The sequence below is a fragment of the Thunnus maccoyii genome, chromosome 12, assembly GCF_910596095.1.
Source record: "Thunnus maccoyii chromosome 12, fThuMac1.1, whole genome shotgun sequence".
Classification (NCBI taxonomy): Eukaryota; Metazoa; Chordata; class Actinopteri; order Scombriformes; family Scombridae; genus Thunnus; species Thunnus maccoyii.
This window is the reverse complement of record NC_056544.1, coordinates 26,933,094-26,956,323: the sequence shown is the minus strand read 5'-3', so window position 1 is coordinate 26,956,323 and position 23,230 is coordinate 26,933,094. Positions and strand designations below refer to the sequence as shown.

Genomic DNA, 23,230 nt, shown 5'->3' with positions numbered 1-23,230 from the left:
TACGTGCATATGTGTGTGTGTGTGTGCTTACAGTGTAGCGTTCTACATTTCCCTTGTGGAGTCACTTTGTAGTTTTTCTTTATTTCTCCATAGTGCACTCCTCTTGCCAATTAGCTGACAGTTGTTTTATTATTCTTTTTCAAAACCTCAATCCTAAAAAGTGAAAGAGAGAAAAAAAAAAAAAAACCTCAGCTATCATTACACCAGAGCATTGCCTGTGCACCTCGCACCCCCAGTCGCAAAACCTCTGGAGGTTCACTCAGAATAGCTCACTGATCAAAAGGCATGAAAATGACATGTTGTTTACACTGCTTTGGCTTGGAGTTTTGGAAGAGGGGGGGGTGTCCAAATATTTGGAGCATAGTAGGTGGGAAACGTCAAAATATGGCAAGGTTTCATGAACAATTAATTTTTCCTCTATACATGTTTGTCAGTCAAGCATACGTGTTATGTTCAGAGCAAGTGAGTGTTAATAATTTGCTGGGGAAAACAATCGTGTCACAGCCCTGAATAATAAGCCACAGCTCCAAAAAGAGAGAGAAAGAGTTATAACTGTATTTATATTGCACTTTTCTTACAAAGCTAGAAAGTATTTAATATTAAATCGACAATTTATTATAAAACAAAGAGAAGACTTGTATTGTTGGCTCCTGTAGCTCATTAACGGAGACTCAGCAAACCCAAGTTTGACTCTGAACAAACAAATTAACAAAACCGCAACAGCACAGTGAGAGTGTTAACAAGTTGTAAATAAAATGCACAGTGCGTAAAAAATTGATTTCGGTTGTGTCAAACAAGCAAAAAAACCCAGCTTTGAGACTCTATTGTGTTCTGATTGTGGCCTGAAATTGCACTTTTTTCCACATCACATTGGTTTACGACCAACTTTTCTCAGCTTCCAACACCAAACTGACCTCATGTCCCTGAATCCTCCCTGAGCTTTACTCCCCGCCAGTGACGTACAGGCCGTCATACCGCATGCTATCAGTGTTGATATCTGCTTAAGCGGCCGACATGGGGGACACAGCGATGACCTGAAAGAGTTGTGGGCTAAACACAAGTTAAGCCGGGCCAGTGTTTACATGCAGCGCAGCGGTTTGTTGCAACGTGAGTCCCCTGGGAGTCCTGAGAACAGCTGAGCCGAGCTGTAAACAAGACGCGAGGGGATCTTGGAAAAATAAGCTGATAATCTGAGGTCACATCCGCCCCCCCCCCCCCCCTTTTTTGTGATTTAAAATGGGGAAGACGCTATGTCGGTGAGGTCTGATTATGAGTCAGTATTTAAACATGTGCTCTTGATGTGGATATTTCAGTTAAAAAGAGGGGTGACTGAAAAACTTAGTGTGAAGAGAAGACTGTACCACCATGCTTATTCAGCAAACTATATGTACACACACACACATATATACATGTTTCAACAGGAACAATGGTTAAAGTGACATCTGCATTTAGATCTATGAGAAAGACATCAGCAAATAGGGTCAGAATGTGGTCAACAGCGCACATTTGATGACCGTGATGCTCGTCCATTAGTGCGATATGTATGGAAAAACAGAAGAGCAACTTTTCCTCCAGCTGACTGAGAATGTCAATGCAGGACATGATTAGACTGTGTCAGCAAGAACAACCCGTCGACAATTACACAGAGAGGGATACATACAGAGAGAGAGAGAGAATAAGACGTATAAATACTATTATCATGGAATATAATTGACAAGAACAGGGATTTTGGCCTGCAGGACCCACTAATGGAAAATAATGACATTGCAATGTTCTGATCCCATCATAACTCAAAATAGAGGTCCCATGTGCTTCAATGTTTGCAAATGATGCAAACATGAACTTCAAATAAGGTTTTAGAAACTTTTCTCATTTTCTTTTTTTTTTTTTTCAAAGTTTTCTGCTCTGTCAAGAACCCCATTTAAGTGTGGAGTAATGTCTTCATTTAAATGGTCGTCAATGTGTCGAATCTATCTGGTATTAGACAATGAAGGTTTATACTGGTTCAGTAGTGAAGAGGCTTAATGCTCTAAAGGCATGGCTTTGAATATATCAATACACATTACAGCACATGTATTCGAGGCTGTATTAAAAACTGGCAATGAGTTTGATCATTCATGTTTTTAAATACAGCACTTTCAAGAAAAATGACAGCACAGCTGTTTTCATTACTTTTTTCTTTTTTTTTCCGTATCATCATGTAAGTTCAAGGACTCTGATGCCTGAAAGCGCAATATATATATTTAAGAACAATCCCTCTGCATACAGCAGTGAAGCAGCATGCTAACAGTGACAAACATTTGTACAGAAGCTTCTTCTGTAGCTTAGCAAGGTGAAAAAGATCTGGTTTGACCACTCAGGGTCAACAGGTTGCTAATGGATTCAGTGTTGGGTTGACACTGTTGCCATTCCAGTCCTCTTACATCACATACAGTATAATAATGTTAAATGTGCTGTACATTAAGAAAGGTGGGAATTATGCTGATAGCCCCATGAGTCAATTAATGAATTCATCCCATAAGGCTGCCCAGTGCCGTGTCATAGTCTAGAGCCGTAATACAGTCAGAAGAAGAAGTCAAGGTACAGTCGCTGGGATGTGCTGACCTGGAGCGTGAATGTGATAAAAAAAAAAAAAAAAAAAAAGCTCCTTTTTTGGAAAGGTGATTCCTGTTGACAAGTAGAAATAGGACAGTGGTGTATTTGACGGGTTGATGCTTGTCAACTGGTCGAGATAGGCCCCTGTCAAGAAGCCGCTCGTGTGGGCCGAGATTTTGAAAACAATGATTACGAGTGATTTGACATGCTTTTACTAGAACTAGGACTTTTACTTCCAAAACCACAGATGCCAAAAATAACTCCTGCCACTTCAAAACAGTGTACCATGTAAAAAAAAGTAGAACTCTGAATGGTTATCAGGTGTTATTAAAGGGGGCACATTATGTTTTTTTGTGATTTTCTGTTAATTTTGCACTGTTATGTCAGATGTCTATGTTAAAATTTGAGGTGAACGTATGTAAAAATGCAATATTTTCTCAACTTCCTCCTCTTGATGACATCATATTGTTTGCGCATGCCAACAAATGGCAAAAGGTCACTCCATGGATTGTCCCTGTCGTCCACTCGCATATTTCGGATCAGATTCAAGCTCAAACATAAACGGATGTATTTGAGAAGTTTCCATTTTGAGTAAACAGTGAGTAAAATATGTGAAATCCTACTACTAATGTTTGTTTAATTAGCCTCCGGAAGGGCTGGAAGTCTGCCGAGGGGCAGCTACCATGTAACTGCAAGCAAAACAACAATTATTACTGTTTACACTACATAATCAATTAACTCTAAATTAGCTGAAACTACTCTAACATTCTTTAAAATAGTTACAGACACCTTTGAAAGACCTTTTTTTTCCTCCCATGGTATGTGCAATTATGCACTCAAACATGTATAGAAAAAAATATCTAATGCTTTTACCTTGTTTGTTATAACACCAGAAAATAACCAGGTCATGCATCTTCACTTATTTATAATAGTATTCGGTAGATTCTGTAACCACGAGCGGTGGAAGGGGTTATCTGTTGTTGCCTACCTGCAAGACAAATCATATTGATTTGAGTTGCTATTATTTTGTAATTATTAACTTTTTTTTTTAACAATGAGCCCAACTTGAGCAGGCTGGAGGTTGGCTTGTAATTGGATTTTGAGAGTGATGTGTTTGTGTGTGTGTGTGTGATTGTGTACATTGGTGAATTTTGGAGTTGTGACGGTTCACATCTGTCTCTCTCTCTCTCTCTATCTCTTTCTCACACACCCAGAAACATACGCACCCTCTGTTTCTGTACGTGTCCATGAAAGCAGGGGGTCTATACCCCTGTGTGTTCGTGCGAGGTTAGTGTGTGTATATATCTGTACAGAGGCAAGAGATTTTTTTTTTTTTTTGTGTGTGTATATCCAGGGCACATTGTCTGGACAGGGAAAATGAGAATGGATGGGATTGTAATTACTGAATGGAGATATCCACACAGTGTGAAATTAGAAAAGGCTGGGCAAAAACCTCCCACGGGCACAGTCGGTAAAGAGAGAGTAGTCATGGTGATAGGTGAATTCAAACAGGGCTTCGAAAACCTTCAGGGAATGAGGTGCGAGTGTGCGTGTGTTTTTCATTTATGTGTGTGTGTGTGTGTGTGGAGGGTGGTGATGGTGATTTGGGGTGTGTTTATGGATTTTTTTGTGAAAAAGGAGAGAAAGGTTGCTGTGACCTTGATGAAAACTCACAGGGTGCTGGGTTTTTCAATTTTTCTACATTCAAACACACCACGAGTCTTACCTGAACTGAAAGAATCACGGGGACGTCATTTTGATTGAGGATGAGGGCTACATGTACCCCACCTACTTGTCAAAAACTCGGGTTAGTCCCCCAACTTTTACAGTTTTATAATTTGAGTGGCTCACTCAGCTCTGAGTTCATAAAATGCAGATATGGCTCGTCAACTTGTTGCCCTCAGTTTTGCCTCTCAGGCTGCATATAGTTCGCCATGATCGTTTGGTTGTTGGTGCTTTTTGTGGAATTATGCAGCCTGACAGGAAGTTCTGCAGAAAAAAAGTTTATGCGCCTTCTTGGGCATGCTTTTAGAAAAAAAAGAATCCATAAATTTAGATATTTATTCAGAAGTGATGCCTTTACACATAAAATTTCATTTACTCACCACTCGGAGGACCACTCAGCTTTTGGGAACAGTTGTATAAAGTCTCTGGATGTACAAAATGAACTTACTTGGGCTGGAGACTTCAGATTTGTAACAGAAAGCCTGCACTACAAATGGGATGAGTAAAGTTTGAAAAAAGTATGCAATTTAGATGCAATGACAAATGTAGGATCTTGTGTTTTTGGAGTTTGGACCATACTGGGGACTAAAACTATATCAGTCTCTGCTGCTTCAGTGTTGACCATCTACTTGTGGATCTGTCACTTGTGAGTCCCCCAACTTTATGGAAAAACAACACTAAATCTCTGGAAATAACCCGCTGATATTCTCCTAAAAATACACTAAAATTGATCACCAATCACTAAAGTAGCAAAAGACAAAGCTCTTGATTGAAGAACTGATTTCTGATGACTGAATATACAGTATATTTAGGCTGCAAAATATTTTACGTGCTGCATTTTGTACATTAATACAGCAGTTTTTATCCTTTTGTTGTAGAAAATGCCATTCAGATTGTTATTTTTGTCTGGTTTAAGAGACCTTGACTTCAGTTTGTCCCCTCTCACCACTTTGGAAACCAAAAACCTCACTCTCAGTAAGTGCTAACAACTCATGATGAATTAACATGTGCCACTTTGCAAATTGATCCACTGTCTTGTTCAAAGACACTTCAGCAAGGTAGACACTACAGCACCCTGCTGCTAAATGGAGCACAAACAGCTCCTCTGGCTTAGGGAACACACTCTGTTGCCAAAATAATACTGTTTAAAAGAAAAAAAAACATTAGTTTCAGTTCATTGCTTCATTCTAAAACTATTTACATGTTTGCATCCTCGGGGGTAATCATATTCTGTAGGCAAAGTTGTTAAAATTGCCTCTAGTTTTTTTTTTCTAAATTAATTTCCAGATAAAAATATATATTTTTGGCAGTGTTGTATTTTTCAAGAGGTGAATAATATTTTATTTTGATGCAAAGCTAATACATCTGCAACATTTGTAGATTAAAAAACAGTGTAAATACATTAAAAATTAAAGCTGAGGCCACATTGACATAAGTACCTGCGTTGAAAACAGGTAAATCTGTTGTAATGTGATGTGTGTTTTGGGCTTTAGGCTTGTTTGGTCTTGCACATCAACTGTCATAAAAAAAATCACGGAGTAGCTTCTGAAATAAAGTCTATTTTGAACTTAGTATTTTGTTCTTAATATCTTATTTTTAGAATGAGAAAGTATCTTCTAATACTTCTTTACATGTGTGTTTGCTGTCAAATAGGCTACTGTGACAAAAATAGGTTATAATCAACATATAAGTTATAAAACATATGTTACTGTGATAAAAACAAACCAACAAAAACAAAAAAAACTACTTTGTAGAACTAGCATAAAACCTAGCCGGCTAATTTACCAAAGCAGCCAAATTTGTCAGTATTAGGTTTGTGTGTGTGTAATTAGATGAAATTACTCTGCAGTCGTAAACAGAAAAAGAAATTCACACCCAGCTGCTGCTTCAAAGCCCGATAGTCAATGTTGCACTTTATTTTCCATTTTCACAACTACTGCAAATTTTCAAATTAAAGTCAGTAAAGGCAATGAAAAGGAGGGAAAAAACAGAATTTCGTGTACCAGTCCTATACTGTCTAGCATGAAAGAATCACCTAAACTAGCATTTATTTCAATAGCACATCACACTCCACCACTCTATTCCTCTGAGTTTCTCTTTTTTAAAGCTACACTTTGCCATGCTCTCATGTTTTAAATCTGCTGTTAAACTCAACATTTCCTGTTGCTTCACCATAAAAGCCTCGCAGTGAAGGGAAGGTGTTGTGCCCCTTGAACAAAAGGAAGAATTATAACGTGACATGGGAGCAGATTAGAGAAAAGGGAAAATCTTATTATACTTTGATTAAAAAAAAAAAGGGAATTTAGAGGAAATTAAAGGCCCGTCTCTATTGTCTCTATTAGCAGCCTATCTCAAATAAAGGCTTTATTCTGTTCACACTATGCGATGCTGCCTGTCTTTCTTAACGCCAGTGAAGATGACAAACTTCAACTTGTGTTGACAGAAGCATCATGACAGGATAGAAATAGAGATAGACGCGGTTCACTGGCCAGCTAGAATTCAGTGTATGTGATCATGACAGTATCTTGGAGACCATTCCGACGTGGGATGCACTGAAAACATTGGCACCGAGCCACCTATTTCACCGCGCCACGACTGCATTACATAACCAGAAACCGGAGACAAGGAGGAGTAGATTCCTTTGTCAGAGTTCAAAGTGCGCCGTGGAGAGATAATGGCCTCCTTTTATCAGCGCGCCATGGTAATGAGCTTGTTCATCACCTTGGGGAGAAGAGAGGACAGGTGGGGAGGACGAAGTAGGGGGGTTCAGAGGGAGGGGGGGAGGAGGGCTGAGGAATGCCCATCCATCAGGAGCCATACCCACAGTCTGGCCAAAGCCCCAGCCCCCTCAAACCTCCAGACCTCTTCATCACTGTCTGTGTACGTGCGAGTTGGAAAAGCCATTCAGTCTTCAGAACAACACATGCAACAAGAATGAATCCCCAGTGTTCCTATGGGAGGATTTTATTCCAAAATTCAACAAGTATATACTGTATATAGATTTTCTGATGCTCAGTATGTCAAAAAGAGAAATTAGTCCTTTTCCTTTACCCCTCCACAGGCAGGCAGGGAGACACCCAGCGAGCAATTTGACATAAAGATACTGCAGACTGTCGAGTGTACAAACCATCTGACACCAGACACCAGACGGTATGTGGCCCATCCTCTATGAACAGTTGTAGCTGTCCACAAATACAGGGCCTATATAAAATATACTGTGCATACATACATATAGCATAGCATGCATTGTTAAAATATTCAACCCTCACCATCAATTTCCACCTTTCTTTTTGCACTCAATCATGGATTTTTTAGTGGCCTTAAACTTAACCTGAGTTTAAGAGGATAGTTTGACATTTTTGGGGGGAAATATGCGTATTAGCTTTCACGCTTATTTGCCTCCTTGGTTGAGAGGTAGAACTATTTGAGGAAGTCATTGCAATCGAGCAAGAAATTGTTTCAGCACATGACCCCCATAAAACAGCAACTTAGTGTTTTAGAGAGCCTTTGGAGTTTCTCCTCTTTCCAGTCTTTATACTAAGCTTAGCTAACCGGCTGTCGGCTCTAGCATCATACTTGAGGGGCAGATATAAAAGTGGCATCGATCCTCTTTTCTAACTGCGGGCAAGAAAATGAACGAGCATATAACCTGACATTTCAAACTATTACGTTCACTATAAAGGTGAGAGATCAGAAAACATTTTCCAACAAAAGAAGGTTGAAAAACTCTTTTGGAAAGGCTTTGACAAACAAAATACTTTGGCATTTAGGTACAAGGACTAGCTGGATGTTGATATGATAGCCTGCACCAGAAAATGACAACAGAAAAGCTGAAAATGTTGAAGCTGAATTTTCATAGTTTTGTGAAATTGGGATGTAGGGATAATCTTTTTTTAACAGCTTCCTTAAGTTAAACTGTTACAGGAGTTTTTTTTTTTTACAATGCTTCCTCAGGGCTCCATTTGATGAACAGTTAAAGCCAAGTCAACCTCCTTCTGACGTCATCGCTTTAATACATGATCACAGCTGGTTATAAGATGAAACAGGTGTGCTTCTCCCGCACTGTCCTGCCTAAAAAAAAGTACTTTTCTCAAAAGATACTGGAGAAAAAAAGTCTTTGTTGCCTTATTTAGTCGTTGGTTTTGTTTAAGTATAACTGTTTTTGTGCTGATGCTGATGCTGATACATCCTTTGAAAAGAGAACTGAATCCCTATTTTCATTTATACAGATCAAATCTACCAGACACGGCGTTTAGAACCGCATATTTTAAAAGCGATCGTAAACTGGCCACAGTGGTAGAAAGACCTTCATTCTTGTGGGCTTGTATGAATTTTAATTTGAAGATTATTGCATTCAGTCTAGGCTACTGTGCGCCGAACATCAGCTGAATGCCCAAATGTAAGTGGAAACATTATAAACCACCGGAGACCTACAAAATTTCCAATATGCCATATTGTTGGATCTATAAAACCAGCAGGAGTCTGTCTCAGCTTTTTTTTTGTGGCTGGATATGAATGAAAACCATCCGGAACGTTTCCAGGTGACAAGGACTTGACGGACTACTATCTCCATGTGGGGTCGCCGACCTCCACTTTCCTTCTGGTTTAACAAGCAACCCCCCCACCCCCCCCCCCCAACACCCACCAGGCCCACAGGATATATGAGCTCTGAGGAGGGGGGAGGTGTGTGTGTTTGTGTATGTGTATGTGTGTGTGTATGTGTGTGTATATACATATGTGCATGTGGTGAAACCTTGCTCAAGGGAAGATCTTGTTCTCCTGGTCGACCTTGAATGTCCTCATTCATTTCGCTGACAGTAGCTCTGAATACGAATAAATTCTCTGAATATTCTTTGCTAAAACTCCAACAAAGGCAGAAATTGGAATGAGACGAGTCCAGCACTAACTCTGACGAGGCTCGGGGTTTTAAGTGTCACTGGAGGATCCACATGTTAACTGTACATACTGTCTGTTTTCTCTAATGGTGTGGTTGGATAACATGGAATAAACTCTCTGCTAGATAATAACATATAAGCATGTTTGTCTGATGTGTACAGAGCCCAGCATGTATCAAGGGTACATTTTTAGAAAATTTGCATTCACAATGTAGTAATTTATACTCTTAAATTAATAAATTTGTTCCCATGAATAAATAATACTTGGCCTTGGATTACTTGCATTAAGTGTGCTCTCCCTAATAATTCCCACAAATTAGGCTTATAGAGGAACGTTTGTATTGTAACAGTAGGAACTGGAGTCACTGGTTGCTCTGGCTGGTCTGGTCAGTCAGGGTTGAAGCTACCTTTGAAGACTCAGGGGTCACGTCCTGGCTATTGTTCTTGGGGAATTTACTACAAATACACACAAATTACAAATGGTAGGTTTTTCCAAGACAGATACTAATGATTTTTTTTTTCAGATTTGACTGTTGCATTACTACTACTACTACTACTAATAATAATAATTATAATAAATACATTTAGAATGTGATGAATGTTTCAGCCCCATAATTATATTTCTAACAGTGTGGTTTCTTTCTTTTATTTCTTTCTTCTTAGATGGATTTGCTGAATAGTGACCATGTCATCTGTGTATTTGTGGGTTCTGTATTTTTGCTGTCATAGTTTTTGCTGCATTTTTTTTGTATCCATAACTTGTTTGACCACTGTACACAAAGGAGGAATCTACTGTGCTGGAGGCTTTAGAGGACTTGGAAACAGACTTTAGAAGACTTAGGAAGGCAAACTTTACATAACCGATACTGTGTATTCATTGTTTAATGAATGAAGTCCTAATCACACAATTTTACAAGTATTTTTGATGGTTAGTTGGTGATATGTTATGTTTTGTCCATCTTTCTTCTGAGTCCTCTTTGTTACTTCTGCTTCCCCACACTGTCAAGGTTTCTCTCATTCACAAATTATATTTGTCATCATATCTTGCCAGTTATCTTTTGGTCCATATTCCATGAACAACCCAGCTGTTGGATTTGTAGGATCCTCATTCAATTTTTTGTCTCATCATCCCCCTGCTAGCTTTCCTTCACTGGCTCAGGGGATCTGACCACCTACAGTATCTTCATGGACCCACATTTAATGAAGATGCTACATGTTAATTGAATCTAATCACCAGGGTATTTAGCTATTGACTATCTAAAAAAAATGTAATGCATTTCAAATTGATCTCTCTTTATTTATTTAATTTTGGCAATCAAGTAACACATTTTTTGTACACAAATAATAAACTTTAGCTATGATACTGATGATTTTCATGCACTGACTCTGAGGATGTTTTACCTGTAACTGAACTTACTACACAAATGAAGACAAATGGCTAATGGTTCTTAAAATAAGAATATTTATGAGAAATACTCTATTGACTATTTAAAGGTATAGTATATCTAAAAGTATATCTTGACAAATCTACCCATTACAACTGTGCAAGAGCAAGTATCTCTTACTAAAGTTTCACAAGAGTCCATGTAGAATAATATTTAAGTGGGATGGGGTGTATCCTTCCCATAAAACACCTACGTTTAAGCACTCATAGTCTTTCTCTAAGGATCCACTTTCACCCCTAAATTAACCTAACCAGAGTATCTACATTATATACACAGCGGGAAACCTTATAGCTCTGGAGGAAGGAAATAAGGCAGTTTAAATCAGTCATTTCATCGCAGTCATTCATATTTAACTGATATAAATGCCATTATTATGCCCTCAAAATAATTGATAGCACTGCAACGCAAATCAAGATTGTGGGCAATCCCCCAGTACTTGGAAACACCAACTTTCCCAAATTATTGCAGGGCGAATGAGATCCTTCAGTTGGCAGGATACAAATTCTGGCCTCCTGGTGGAGTATCAGATTGAAGACTTGACCGTTCTTCATTTATTTCCTTTCCTTATTATATTGCTCAGTTTTCAGTTTAGGCAATTTGAATTAAAATACCAATAAATATATGTTTGAAAACATAAAAACTCTTGAGAGTGCTTCAATTATTTAGAGGCTTTGAGGCATGGAGCACGGAAGGCTGGGTGGAGCAGTGTTAAAGCCGAAGCACTTTGTGCTTGCAGTCGGAGATGAAGAGGCTATTTGTCTGTGTAGTGTGTAGAGCTCTTATCAGGGATTTGTTTGCGGCACAATTTAATTTGCATAAATTTCTTGGAGAGTAAGATGAAAACTCGGTGCTCTTGGCTCGAGCAGGAGGGACAGATTGTCCTCACAATGCACATTCCACCAACCGGCTCACATCCTTGTTCTAATGTCGAACTTGGGATAAGCTTTTTCATCTTAGCGTGAATATCCTTACACATTCATACACAAAATATTCCCCAATTCTTTAGATGATTTTGAGGTGACTGTATTTAAAGGATGATTCCGTATTTATCACAACCTGGGTCTTATTTTCTGTCTTTAACCATAATTTCTTACAGTAATGATACTCAGAAGATTAGTTGCTGGGGTCTGGGAACAACATGACATCACTACGAGTAAATCTAAAACAAAAAAAAACATTTGGTTAATGTAAATAAGCTGATAGCTGCAGGACAACTATTGGCTCATGATAGCTCAGAGTTGAATCAGGAAACTGGTGCATGCCATAGACTATGTGTACCATCAACAAGCCACACTGTTGCACTCATGTTCCCTCATTACCATGTGTGCACTCTTTACTTTATTTACTCTTGTTTGAGCATTGCTTGCTTAAAACTACATTGCCCTGCTATTTTAGTGAAATACCCTTTAAGATTTACATCTTCAGTAGGAACCAATGGAACCAATGGGCTATAGGTTAGAGCCTTATCCTTTAACTCGGTGAAGATAATGTAATTATTACAGACAGATATTATGGCCAAAATGAGGCAAATGAGATGTGAAGTTTTAATAAATCTAAATAATGGATGTTACTGGGTGCTTTCTAACTACAAGACTGATGTTCCTCACCCTGTGTCAGTCAGCAAGTCACTGAATCCCCGCCACTGTGGCACTGTTCTGCAATCGACCCTGACCTTTGACCTCTACGGGGAAAAGGGGAAGGGGGTAACAAATAATTTCTCCTTTGGGAATCTATATCCAATAAACAAAGACTTCCTGTTTGACCTGTTTGTCCTGGGAGACAAACTGCAAGGAGAAAGAAAACAAAAAGCACATGTAGATCCAATAAATTCTTTTTATCGATTTTCCAATAAAAAATACATTCATACAGAAACTATTTTACAAAACAATTTCAAATGAAAAAATCTTGTTATGCCATAAAACAAACAAAAATAGAGCGTCACATTTTATCTCCATGTTTGTCCAATAAAGATTCTCTAGCTAAAGATAGGGCTTCTTCTCAGGTCTTTGAAAGTTTCAGAGAAAGAAATCACATGGGAAATTAAAAAAAAAAACAAAAAAAAAACGTAATACTTAGCGGGCACCAGAATGCAAAATGATAACAATTCAAGTGTCCAGAACAATTCACGTCTGAAGAGTTGTTTTTTTTGTTTTTGTTGTTTTTTTTTCTTGAAAGATGATAGGCCACAGGTGTACGCGCTATTGATGCCTTTTTTTTTTTTTTTTAAACGAACATTTTTGCTCTAACGTTCTCCAATCAAATCAAAAAAAAAACAAAAGATGTTACAGAAGCAAAGGAAGGAGGATGGAGTGCGTCTATTTTACAATAATTTTTCAGCCTCTTGTCTTTATTGGTTCATCTTTAGAAACAACACACTGCGCTTGTTTTTGGTCCCATATCCTTTCAAAATAGAAGCTTCCTTACAAAATTCTCTTCGTTTACAATGTACATATCTTTGCATTTTCAACATTTCTCAGTGTAAAAAGGAACATCGGCCTACTGGTTTTCTTTAATGTTGACCAGGTTAACCTGTACAGTTGTTGGGTTACAATAAGGCTGCCTGTGAGATTGACTACTGGGTGACAGACATCAGGTTTAATGACCGCTTGAACGCTTCCATCTGTTTTACTTCGTGGCTCCAAAATGTTTTTTGGAAGTAAGGAAAATATCCTAGATTTTATCTTGATGGAGTTATTGTGAATTTCAATAAACTAGAGAGAACAGAGAATTTTTTTTATCAACCCACAGAGAAGTGCGTTGAAGTCCTTTTAAGTCAAGTTAAAACATGCATATAGTGAAGTCGGTACAGAGAAACATCTGGTCCTGGTCTCATTTTAGTTCACCTGCAGAGACAGACAGAAACCTCTAGACCTGCAGCAAAGCTCAGATAAACTGGTTAGACTGGTTTTGGTACCGTTTAGTCAGATCACAGGTTGTTTAAAACCAGGACTGAGTAAATTACTGACTCACCCCGAGGGCGAGACTTACCAAAACACACAACATCAAAACAGACTCACGATTGAGAGTGTTGCCATTATTCTAGAGGACACATCCTTTTTTTAAAGAGCCTTTGACACATCAATGGATATAAATGGCCCCAACGCAAATGTTTTCTTTGCGTTAAATCCTAATTTATAACAACCTTGGTGGCTAAGCATACCACATTTCATGAGAACATGTTTCCAAGACTCTGTACCTTTGACAGCTAGTTACAGTCCATCTGAAGTGCATCCACACCACCTTATACTACATAGTAGTAAAACCTTTACAAAACTGAATTGCTTTTTCAAGTGCTCCACAATTCTGTCTCAGACCTGGGTCATTTTTGGAGAATATGATTAAGTTCCGGTATTGTTATGATATAGTCAACAAAGAATGCACAGAAATGTAAAAATGGCAGTCATTTTGAAGCTGATATATAGTTATTTTTTATTATTCAGGAGTTTAGAGGAGTCTGTCGCGAGATAAAAGGGAAAAAGGTGCGACTGTATGGATCAGAGCCTTTTTGTAAAGCTATTCAATAACACACTACTGCATTCGCATCCTCTGTGTATGTGTTTGTGTGTGTGTGTGTGTGTGTGTGTGAGAGAGAGTGATCTATTTAACAGGACAAGGCCACTTACATAAGGCATCAGTAAGGTCAACAGTGCATTTACAGATAGAACAAAAAAAATAAAAGAGCAAAAGTGAAGAAAAAGGAACAAAAAATCCCATGATCAAGACAGTTGCCAAGCAATAGTGGTATCCCCAACTTAAGAACATAAAAATCAAAATGACTGCCTTATGTGTTTTGTACAATACTATGATATTGAGTAATATGAAGGTAGCTGCTCTCAAATGGAATTTTGTTGTCCAATAAGCAAACAGGTGAGCAACACATCCCCAGATCCCATGCAACTTCTGTTATAATGGCAATAACTGTTTGTGTACAACCGTTGTTTTTTTGTTTTTTTTCTTTCAAGATACAGAGCTTACACAATGGACAACAAAATGAGCTTTATAGCGTGTATGTTTTTGAGACAGGCTACGTAATACATTGCACATTTAATAGCTGCACTAAACAAAACACCTCCCACTTTTGAACTGGGAGCTGTAGTTCCACCTCCAGGCAGAAAGGGGGTGCTCTCTCGTAAATTAACTCCACCAAAACAACCCCCCCTACTCCTCTCCACAGCCAATAGACTCAAACAGCACAGACAAAACCTTTTTTTCTGCTTGCATTCATTCTCAGTGAGACAACAGATATCACCCCCTCCCACCCCCTCCCCACCCCCCCCCCGAAAAAAAACCTCCCCCGTGTAACATCAACCCCTCCACGCCATTCACTCGCAGTTTCACAATGCAAGCTCCATCCGCTCCATAAAGCCAGCACAGGCATCCAGTCGCAGGCACTCACAGTCCCCATGCGCACAGGCAAACACACTGTCATTGGAGGCAACGGCAACCCCTGCAGGAGTCCCATAATCCTCCAGGAAAAAAGCGTCGAACACCATACAGAAGAGTCTCTTCCTGTCTTCTCCAACCCAGATTTTTCCCGTTTAACTTTTTTTTTTTTCAAAGTCTCTCCCCGCCCTCCCGCTCCTCTGTAAAAGCCTTTCAAGAGCAATCTCCACAGCGAGGTGTTGGAGGCACTAAGTATGGTGCAAATAATAGCCTGCGTTGCTTCATGTTTTTCCACTGACTGGAACACGGCGGTGCTCCTGTTAACGCTCCCAGGACACACCGGCCTCGCTGATCCCCCACAGGTCAGGACAATCAACCAGAATCATCCCTCAGGGCTTTCGACACAGAGGCCATCTTAGATGTGCCTCTTCATGTGCAGCGCCAGGTGGTCGGAACGGGAGAAACACCTGATAAAAGAAGAAGAGAGAAGATTTGAGAATTAGTTTTCTTATATACAGATACACTTTTACATTTGATTCCTCTCTGGCAGGGTTTTAGAAGTTTTAGTTGTTTTTAGAAACAACAGAAGAAGAATGTGTTAGTTAGCATGAGCATTAGCTAACTAGCAAAAGTGCTGACGAACTCAAAAGAGTTAATCAATAAACAGAAAAATACCAACAATACACCACAGTAAATTAAGTTATTGTAACTTAAATGACATCAGACAAAAGATAATTAAAGCTAAATTTTTATATATTACAAAATTTGAGAGGTGAAACCAGTTACCAGTAGCTCCTCCTTCATTAGCTGAATCGACTTTATTTCTGTGATAATGGATATTATTTAGATGTAACTGCTAGCAGTGGCGGCTTTGCTGCCATTTTGCCACCAGTTTGTTGACACTTCTGTAGTTATTTTCGCTAACTGGGAGGTTTCGTAGCTGTCAGAAATATCTGATCTAATCTTCTAATCTCTGACTAGGAGGTGGAGCTGAATGTTTTTTACCTACTCTGCTGCTCATAATTTTGGTCTCTATAAGATTAACGTGGCATTAGGTCCAAGAACGAAGATAATACCACATTCTCATCCAATCTTAAGTCTTAAACTACATACGTAGGTTTGTCTAATGCCATTATCTGTCAGAAGGAGAACCACATAGGGGATGATAAAGCTACGATGGCTCATTGAGATATGGCCCCGCTCTCATTCCCCGCACTTCTCGTCACGACACCTTCAGGCTTCCACTCATCAACAGTCCCCATTCGACCCTCTGCTCCTCCCTTTGTACTCTTTCCATCCAACCCCTTGACCTAGATCCCATTCTGTCAATCTGTCCTTGACCCTCATTCATCCCTCCACCTGAAATGTCATTTTGATAAACTGATTTGCATACATAAGTGGTCTATTGTAATGAAGGAGTCCTTGGCACCAAGGGCAAACTCAGAAAAACAAGAGCTGGATTTCCAACTCTGGGGATCATTGTAAGGGACATAAAATAAAGCAGTACTTGCACTGCATTACAGTGATAACATTATTTGTGCCACGGAAAAAACAAAAATGTTTCCTAGCATGTTGGCATGTGATTCTTGACCTCCTCGGTTGCTTGTAATGTTGGCAATCCAAAAAGTCAACTTCTGTCATTGTGGTACTTGTTGAAGGACATTCCAGTGTTCTCACCTGTCGCAGTGACTGCATTTGAATGGCTTTGCTCCAGTGTGCTTCCTGAAGTGTCTGGTGAGTTCATCGCTTCGTGCAAAACGCCACTCGCAGCCCTCCCATGAACACCTGTAGGGCTTCTCACCTGCAAAAATCGACAGGAATCGCAACATTAACATTTATCAGGATGTGCATTCTTCGTCAGTGAGTTTAAAGAGACTTGAAAAGCTTAGCTAGACATCATCGTTGAAAGATTTTAGCAAACGCTCAGCTGTTTTTTTCCCACAGGTTGAGAATTTACTTGTGGTGGTGGATGGTGCAGCGTGTGATGGATGGATTCAGTAATAAACTAGTTTACTTTTAACAAGGTTTATAAATAGCTGTATTTATTGCAAATGTCAACATAAATAACTATTAAGAAATAAATAAATAATAAATAAATAAACTGCATATTAAAATAAATGTTCCACTTTCGAAATATATTAAGGAACAGAACACAGACATCAGTTCTGCCTTTTGATGAACATGTCAGAATAAAATACATTTCACATTTTCAAAATATATTCAAGAGATCAAAACACTTTAACTCGGCTTTTGGTCCACAGTTGTTCCCTTCAGTCTTTGGTCATGTGCCTGTTTGCACAGTTGGAATATTTAATTTTCCTGACTTTGAAATAAGAAAAAACATTTTTAATTCCTGTCTGTATTAGGGGTGGGACAAAAAAAAATCGGTATGGCGACTTATCACGATATTTCCACTTGCGATACGTTATCAATACACTGGGGTCAGGTATTGATACATATTTTTAAACACAGGACCACTTGGAATTGATTCAGCTACTTTGACTCACTGCTACCAGAAATGCCACTACCTTACGCCTCCTTATGGAGGTTCTGAACAGACTGGCGACAGTCAGATGGACGGCAAATGTAGGTGACAATGAAGAAGAAATGCAAGCCAACTAACCATGAGCTGCTGCTCTCAGACTCAGCTGGAACTTTGACCGTCACTAGAGGCACATTTGTGGCCCTTTGTAAAAGTTTCTGTGAGGTACCGGTGTTGCAGCTCAGCTAACATTAGTGGCTCCACAAGAGGCTTTCCAGTGTGTGTGTGTGTGTGTGTGTGTGTGTGTGTGAGGGAATGTCAGTACGTAGCTGCTGCTGCTTAACATGTTAATGTTTAGCCGAGCATCATCACTCCTGATGTATCTTGTAAAGCTTTGAATATAGCAGTTAGTTATATAGTGTTGTTTACTGCCACAGAAAAGGAATAAATCTTCAGGTTATTAGCATGACGTTGCGTCTCTGTTGTCTCTTATCAGACTTGCTAACTCTACCAGCAGCTCTGTGAGAGGCACAGACTGAGCAGTGTTGTCATATTTATACTTGGCAGCACTTTGGGGCTGAAGGTCCACTGGTCTGTGTGTATTATGAAATGACAATTGCGTGTCTTGATTGAAAAAACAACTGGAATTCAGATTTTTATCTACGTGGGCGGGTCTTAATCTACCTGAACGGGCCGCCCAAATAGAGCCTAAGTGTGGGAAACGCTGCTCAGGTGCTTTTTGTTATTTACAAATGGATTCCTGCACGTTTTGTGATGAGTATCCTTCAGTATGTCTTAAATACATAGCAGCTAGTCTACTTGTAGATATAGATAGTAATTTGTCAAATAATCTTTCTTATCTGCTGACCCATGACAAGAACCATAATTGTGGTATATTTGAGCTATCAATCAAAATGTCAGTATATCTGTTTTTTTTCCCACATTTTGAAATGCAAACTCTTAAATATGTACTCAGTATCTACAGTTGTGTCTTATCTGAGCGGTAAAACCAATTATAATGTCAGAGAAAACATGATCCTGTACAAGTCCAAAGCAGATTGAGCAGGCTACTGTAAGTTGAAGAGAAAAACAACCTCGTGCCTTGTGGGTCTTGAGAGCTGTGGTATGCAGCTTTAAGGAGCTGCTCGAGTAGACAGCTTATGTAATGGTGGTGAGCTGCAGGAAAAAATAGAGACTGCTCCTAATGGTCCTAAAGGCCATTAACCATGGGGATAACATGGTCAGCGAAGGATGCTAGGAATGCGACTTCCTCTGCTAATGGGCGGCACAGCTGTAAACAGCTTGGCAGAGGTCAAAGGTGACGAGGGAAACTGCTCACATTTGAACCCCCCGGACAAAAAACTACAAATGTCAGATTCTCATCATTTCTTTTTTTTTTTTTGTGCCTTCTTTTTAAACTGTGAATGCAAACTGGTGAGTTTCTGAGTCTTTTTCCCATGGTGAAATCTGAGAACTGTTGATTTGTTTTCAGGATCCACATCCTCTGGGTGCTGCTCGGTCACAAAAGAACATCCCTCCCCCCTCCTGTCTCTCTCTGTCTCCCTCTCCCCTGCATGAAGTCACGTTCTACTGTGTGAATTAGGTCACAGTTGAGGGCATTCCTCTTGACAAACTATTCAAAGTATGTGGGAGCATTTGCAGGACTTTGAGCGAGAAAACAACACCTCACTTCATTTTACTTGTGCATCTGAGTGTTTTTTTGCCCCTCACATGAGTTGATGATGTTTCTCTTTGCAAATAATGTTTTAAAAACATGACCTTTCAGGGCTGTATTTCCCTCTTATGGCAGGTTTGCACTCTTGACCATTTGCATTGGGGAAATAAAATAATCACACTGTCATGCTTCTTTTACCTGTGTGTGTCCGCTGGTGTGCTTTGAGGTGCGAGCTCTTGGTGTACACCTTCCTGCATCCGTTGAAGTGACACCTGTGCACCCGCCTCCTCCCATCAGGCGACGCCTCCCCACTGGTCAGCCCTGACCTCTCCAGGGTCCTCTCCATGCCCCCAGTCCTTATTTTCCCAGGTGAGTGCAGCACAGTCTGTATCCCACTCCACACCTGGGCGACAGAGCTCTCCTTGCCCAGCTCGGGTGAAGACGGCGGCGTGCTGATGATGGTGGAGCCCAGGTCTTCACCACCGTCGCCCAGAATGTCAGTCAAAGAGCTTGAGGAGAAGTCGAGGGTAGGTGAGAGCTCCTCGGAGCTGTCCGAGGCCTCGCTGCTGGCGTCGGAGTTGAAGCCGCCGGCGTCGAGGTGCTGGCTGTCCTGATTGTCTTCCTCCTCCTTGATGTGGGGGATCTTTGGGTCCGTCTCGTTTGACTTGTCCCCGCAGGCGAGCATCAGCTTGCTCCACAGGTCCTCCTGGCTCTCAAATTTGAGGTCCGTGGCCGAGACGTAGGGCTCGCTCTGGAGGTACCTCTCCAGCTCGAGGCATGTCTGCGCGGAGGGAAGAAGAGATAGCAGTGAGTTCATGGGTGCACAGAGCCTGAGGCCTGTAACACAACGCTTCTCCTTCCACCGGAAAATCCCTAAAACACCCCGAAAAAAGGTGATTTGTTTTCACGGGAAACACAAACTGGTGTTCTTCTGTACACTGTGTTTATTCTTAGCAGCAGCAGCAGGAGGGGGAAATGCTGTGACACTGTAACACCACTGGCCCTGCTTCCTTCCTGCTTGCAGGAATGAGGCAAGACACAATGTCCTATGCAGAAGATAGTCAAGTACATTCTAAGGGTGCCCGCTGAGGCCATATCAGGGAAGATTACAAGCACCACATTTCCTTCTGAGAGCATGCAAGAATAAGGTGCTCTTACCCGTGAATGCATGCACGGTGGTGTGTGTGTGTGTGTGTGTTGGGGTTGGTCATGAAATTTACATATGCTACAGAGCCCCCCATTGGGTTAGGGAAGTGCTTGTAGATCTTTTAAATCTATCAATTATTCAACATAATGTGGATTTAATAATGCATTCGGAGGCATCGCTAGAAATAACATAGCACACCAGGGACTGAGAGGAGGGAGGTCTGGTTCACGGGGGTCCATAAAAAGCCTGGCATGAATACTGCAAGAGCTGCTGTGGATTGTGGGCTTATTTTCTTTGAAAAGGAAGTGAGAGAGCACTTCCTCAACCCGCCGTAGTCAGTGAGCACAGGCCAGATATGAGGGCAACTAACAGGCCTGTGCAGTCTCCAAATGAATCAGGTTCGTATTTACAACCAAATTTCATTATAGTAGAGCTGAATAGACCGGTGGTACCTCCAGGTTGGGGACATGAGATAAATTTGAGAAGAAAAAAACAAAAAACATTTCTCCAACAATTATTTTTTTGACTTTATCAAAACTTTGCCCTTCAGGCCTCTGATGAGTATTACAATGAAACTATGTGAGAAGGGGATATCCCTCTTTGGTTGATCAGTCTAAATGCAGCTCTAAGGCATATACAACAGAGGGCATGAGTCCAACAAAACTACACAACTAGAAAGTCTTAGAAAGTATGCAGACTCAGAGGTAACCTTGATACATTTTTAGAAACACTAAAATAACAGATGAAGCCTCAAACAGCATCATTATTCAAATATTACAGCATGATAGATTTAAAAAAAAAAAATTCCATTAAGCATACCATGTGTCTATAAATCATAGAAACTGGAATCTGGTAATGTCATAGGAGATTATAAACTATGACAAGGTCATTATAACTTATCAAAGACACACTTTGTCTAAATTAGGAATATTGTGGGAACATCATAGTAATTTGGGAATGGGACAGAATGCATTCAAGGCAAATGTTTCTCGTCAGCAGTGCTGGATAAATCTCTGGCGAGCTTTAAATGCCTGGGAGGGCGACTTGGCCCGAAGCCCGAAGAGAGCTGATAGACGAAAAAAGATAGGATAAATCTGAAGCGTGCTGCCAATTTATTTCATTTTCTCCCCAAGCGAACAAGAAGCGACTTTCGCCCTTCCCTCGTTTTCAGTATAAAACTCCTCTGTTCTGTCATCCGGGTCGAGCCAAATTGGAACAGAAATCTTTCTCTCATTTGCTGTCAGTCTGTCACTCTCTCTCTCTCTCTCTCTCTCTCTCGTGTGTGTGTGTGTGCGTGTGTGTGTGTGACGGAGAGCAAGAGTGAGCGAGAAAGAGAGAGAGAGAGAGAGAGAGAGAGAGAGAGGTGGAGAGAGAGGAGGAGATACGCGCAAAGACTCACGGCTCACCATTCACTCACTAAATTTGCAACACAGCGTGTTTTTATTTTATCACAAGCCGATGTGCCTTTACAACCTGCCAGCATGAGCCGAAATTATCTGCAACATTTATTATTTTTTTCCCAGCAGTAAACCATACGAGACAAAACAACTGCAAGCATGCTATATTTAACACACACACACACACACACACACACACACACACACACACACACACACACAGTAAAACTATGTCAGTTAAAGTATCATGGGGATATTATTGTGATATTTTAGGATATCAAAATCTATCCCATGAAGTGTGATATGGCATCTAAAAAGTCACTATTTAGTACGACAGATGCACTATAACTAGCGTATGGAAATATTACAGGGATCTGTCATGAAGGGAACTTACATCACTTCCCCAAATAAATGCATGTGAATCGACTTCTAACAAGGGGGAAACTGATATTAACTGTTGCTCTAAATCAAACGTGAGACTGCATAAACAACTTTGACATTTGCACGTCCACACGCAGCTGTCATTGGAAAGCAAGTTACGCACATACTCCGAACTTCTGTAAAACAATCGCACATGAGCAGGAGAAGGACGAGGTGGTGGAGGTGGGTGGGTAGGGAGGAGGGGGACGATCTGTCAAAGCTGTATGTTTACATGGAGGGATAAATCGTTACCTGCTGCCAGTACTCTTCCAGAGATGGTAAAGCTGAAAAGTATCCGGTGTCGTGCACAATTTGGAGCTCCTGGAAGATGCTACACATAGGGATGACATCCATTTCACTCCTGAGATGCAGCCACAAGTAGAGCCGAAATAAAGCTTGTAGAGAAAACGAAGTCTGTTGTTTTCAGAGAGAAGCTGGAGTCTTGGTTGTATTTGCATGTATAATAGTCTGGAGTCGTGCGCTTCCAGTGGAGGTTTTTGAGCGTGTGACGCACCGAGAGCGCACAACACTGAACTCTCCAAAAGTCCGTCAGCTCACTGTAAACTTCCCCCCCGATTCAAAATTACAGACAAACCCACCCCCCTGTGATTACATTACGTTTCGGCACGTCTACCAATGAGATGGCAGGAGCCTACCACCCGCCTACCAGACCACCCCTGGCCAATGCTGAGCCAGAGCCGACTCATCCTGTCTGTTGTGGTTGGTGCGTAGTCCGGAGCGTCTCCGTCTCCCATTGGGCTAAATCAGCGCTATTTTTAGAGTGCTATATAAACGGGTTCCTCTCGTACCACAACGAGGAAGTCGAGGTTTCGACAATTTGAATGAGAGTTCCAGCTTCTCCGGAGCAGAGGCAGTCACAGGAGAAGCGCTGGCTGCTGGCGGCACTGTGCAGCTACGCTCCAGCCTCGAAACAGTCACACTAAACTGTTTTTATTTCTTCACATAGACCAGATAAGAGATAAGGCAATATGTACCTTGATTAATGACCCATAGGGGGAATTCAATTTGATACAGCAGCACAAGAGGATGTAGTTAACATTAAAGA

The 23,230-nt window shown here is 40.5% G+C and overlaps 1 protein-coding gene across 1 annotated transcript; it reads right to left on the bottom strand.

Moving 5' to 3' along the window:
• Positions 1 to 14,957: 14,957 nt before the first annotated feature.
• On the bottom strand, positions 14,958 to 22,733 carry LOC121907949 (Krueppel-like factor 6). Its single transcript, XM_042427534.1, has 4 exons — positions 22,417 to 22,733; positions 19,399 to 19,981; positions 16,721 to 16,844; positions 14,958 to 15,510 (listed from the first exon to the last, which is right to left on the bottom strand). The coding sequence occupies exons 1-4, from the start codon at positions 22,516 to 22,518 to the stop codon at positions 15,459 to 15,461; spliced, it is 861 nt and encodes a 286-aa protein (XP_042283468.1). The 5' UTR covers positions 22,519 to 22,733; the 3' UTR covers positions 14,958 to 15,458.
• Positions 22,734 to 23,230: the final 497 nt, after the last annotated feature.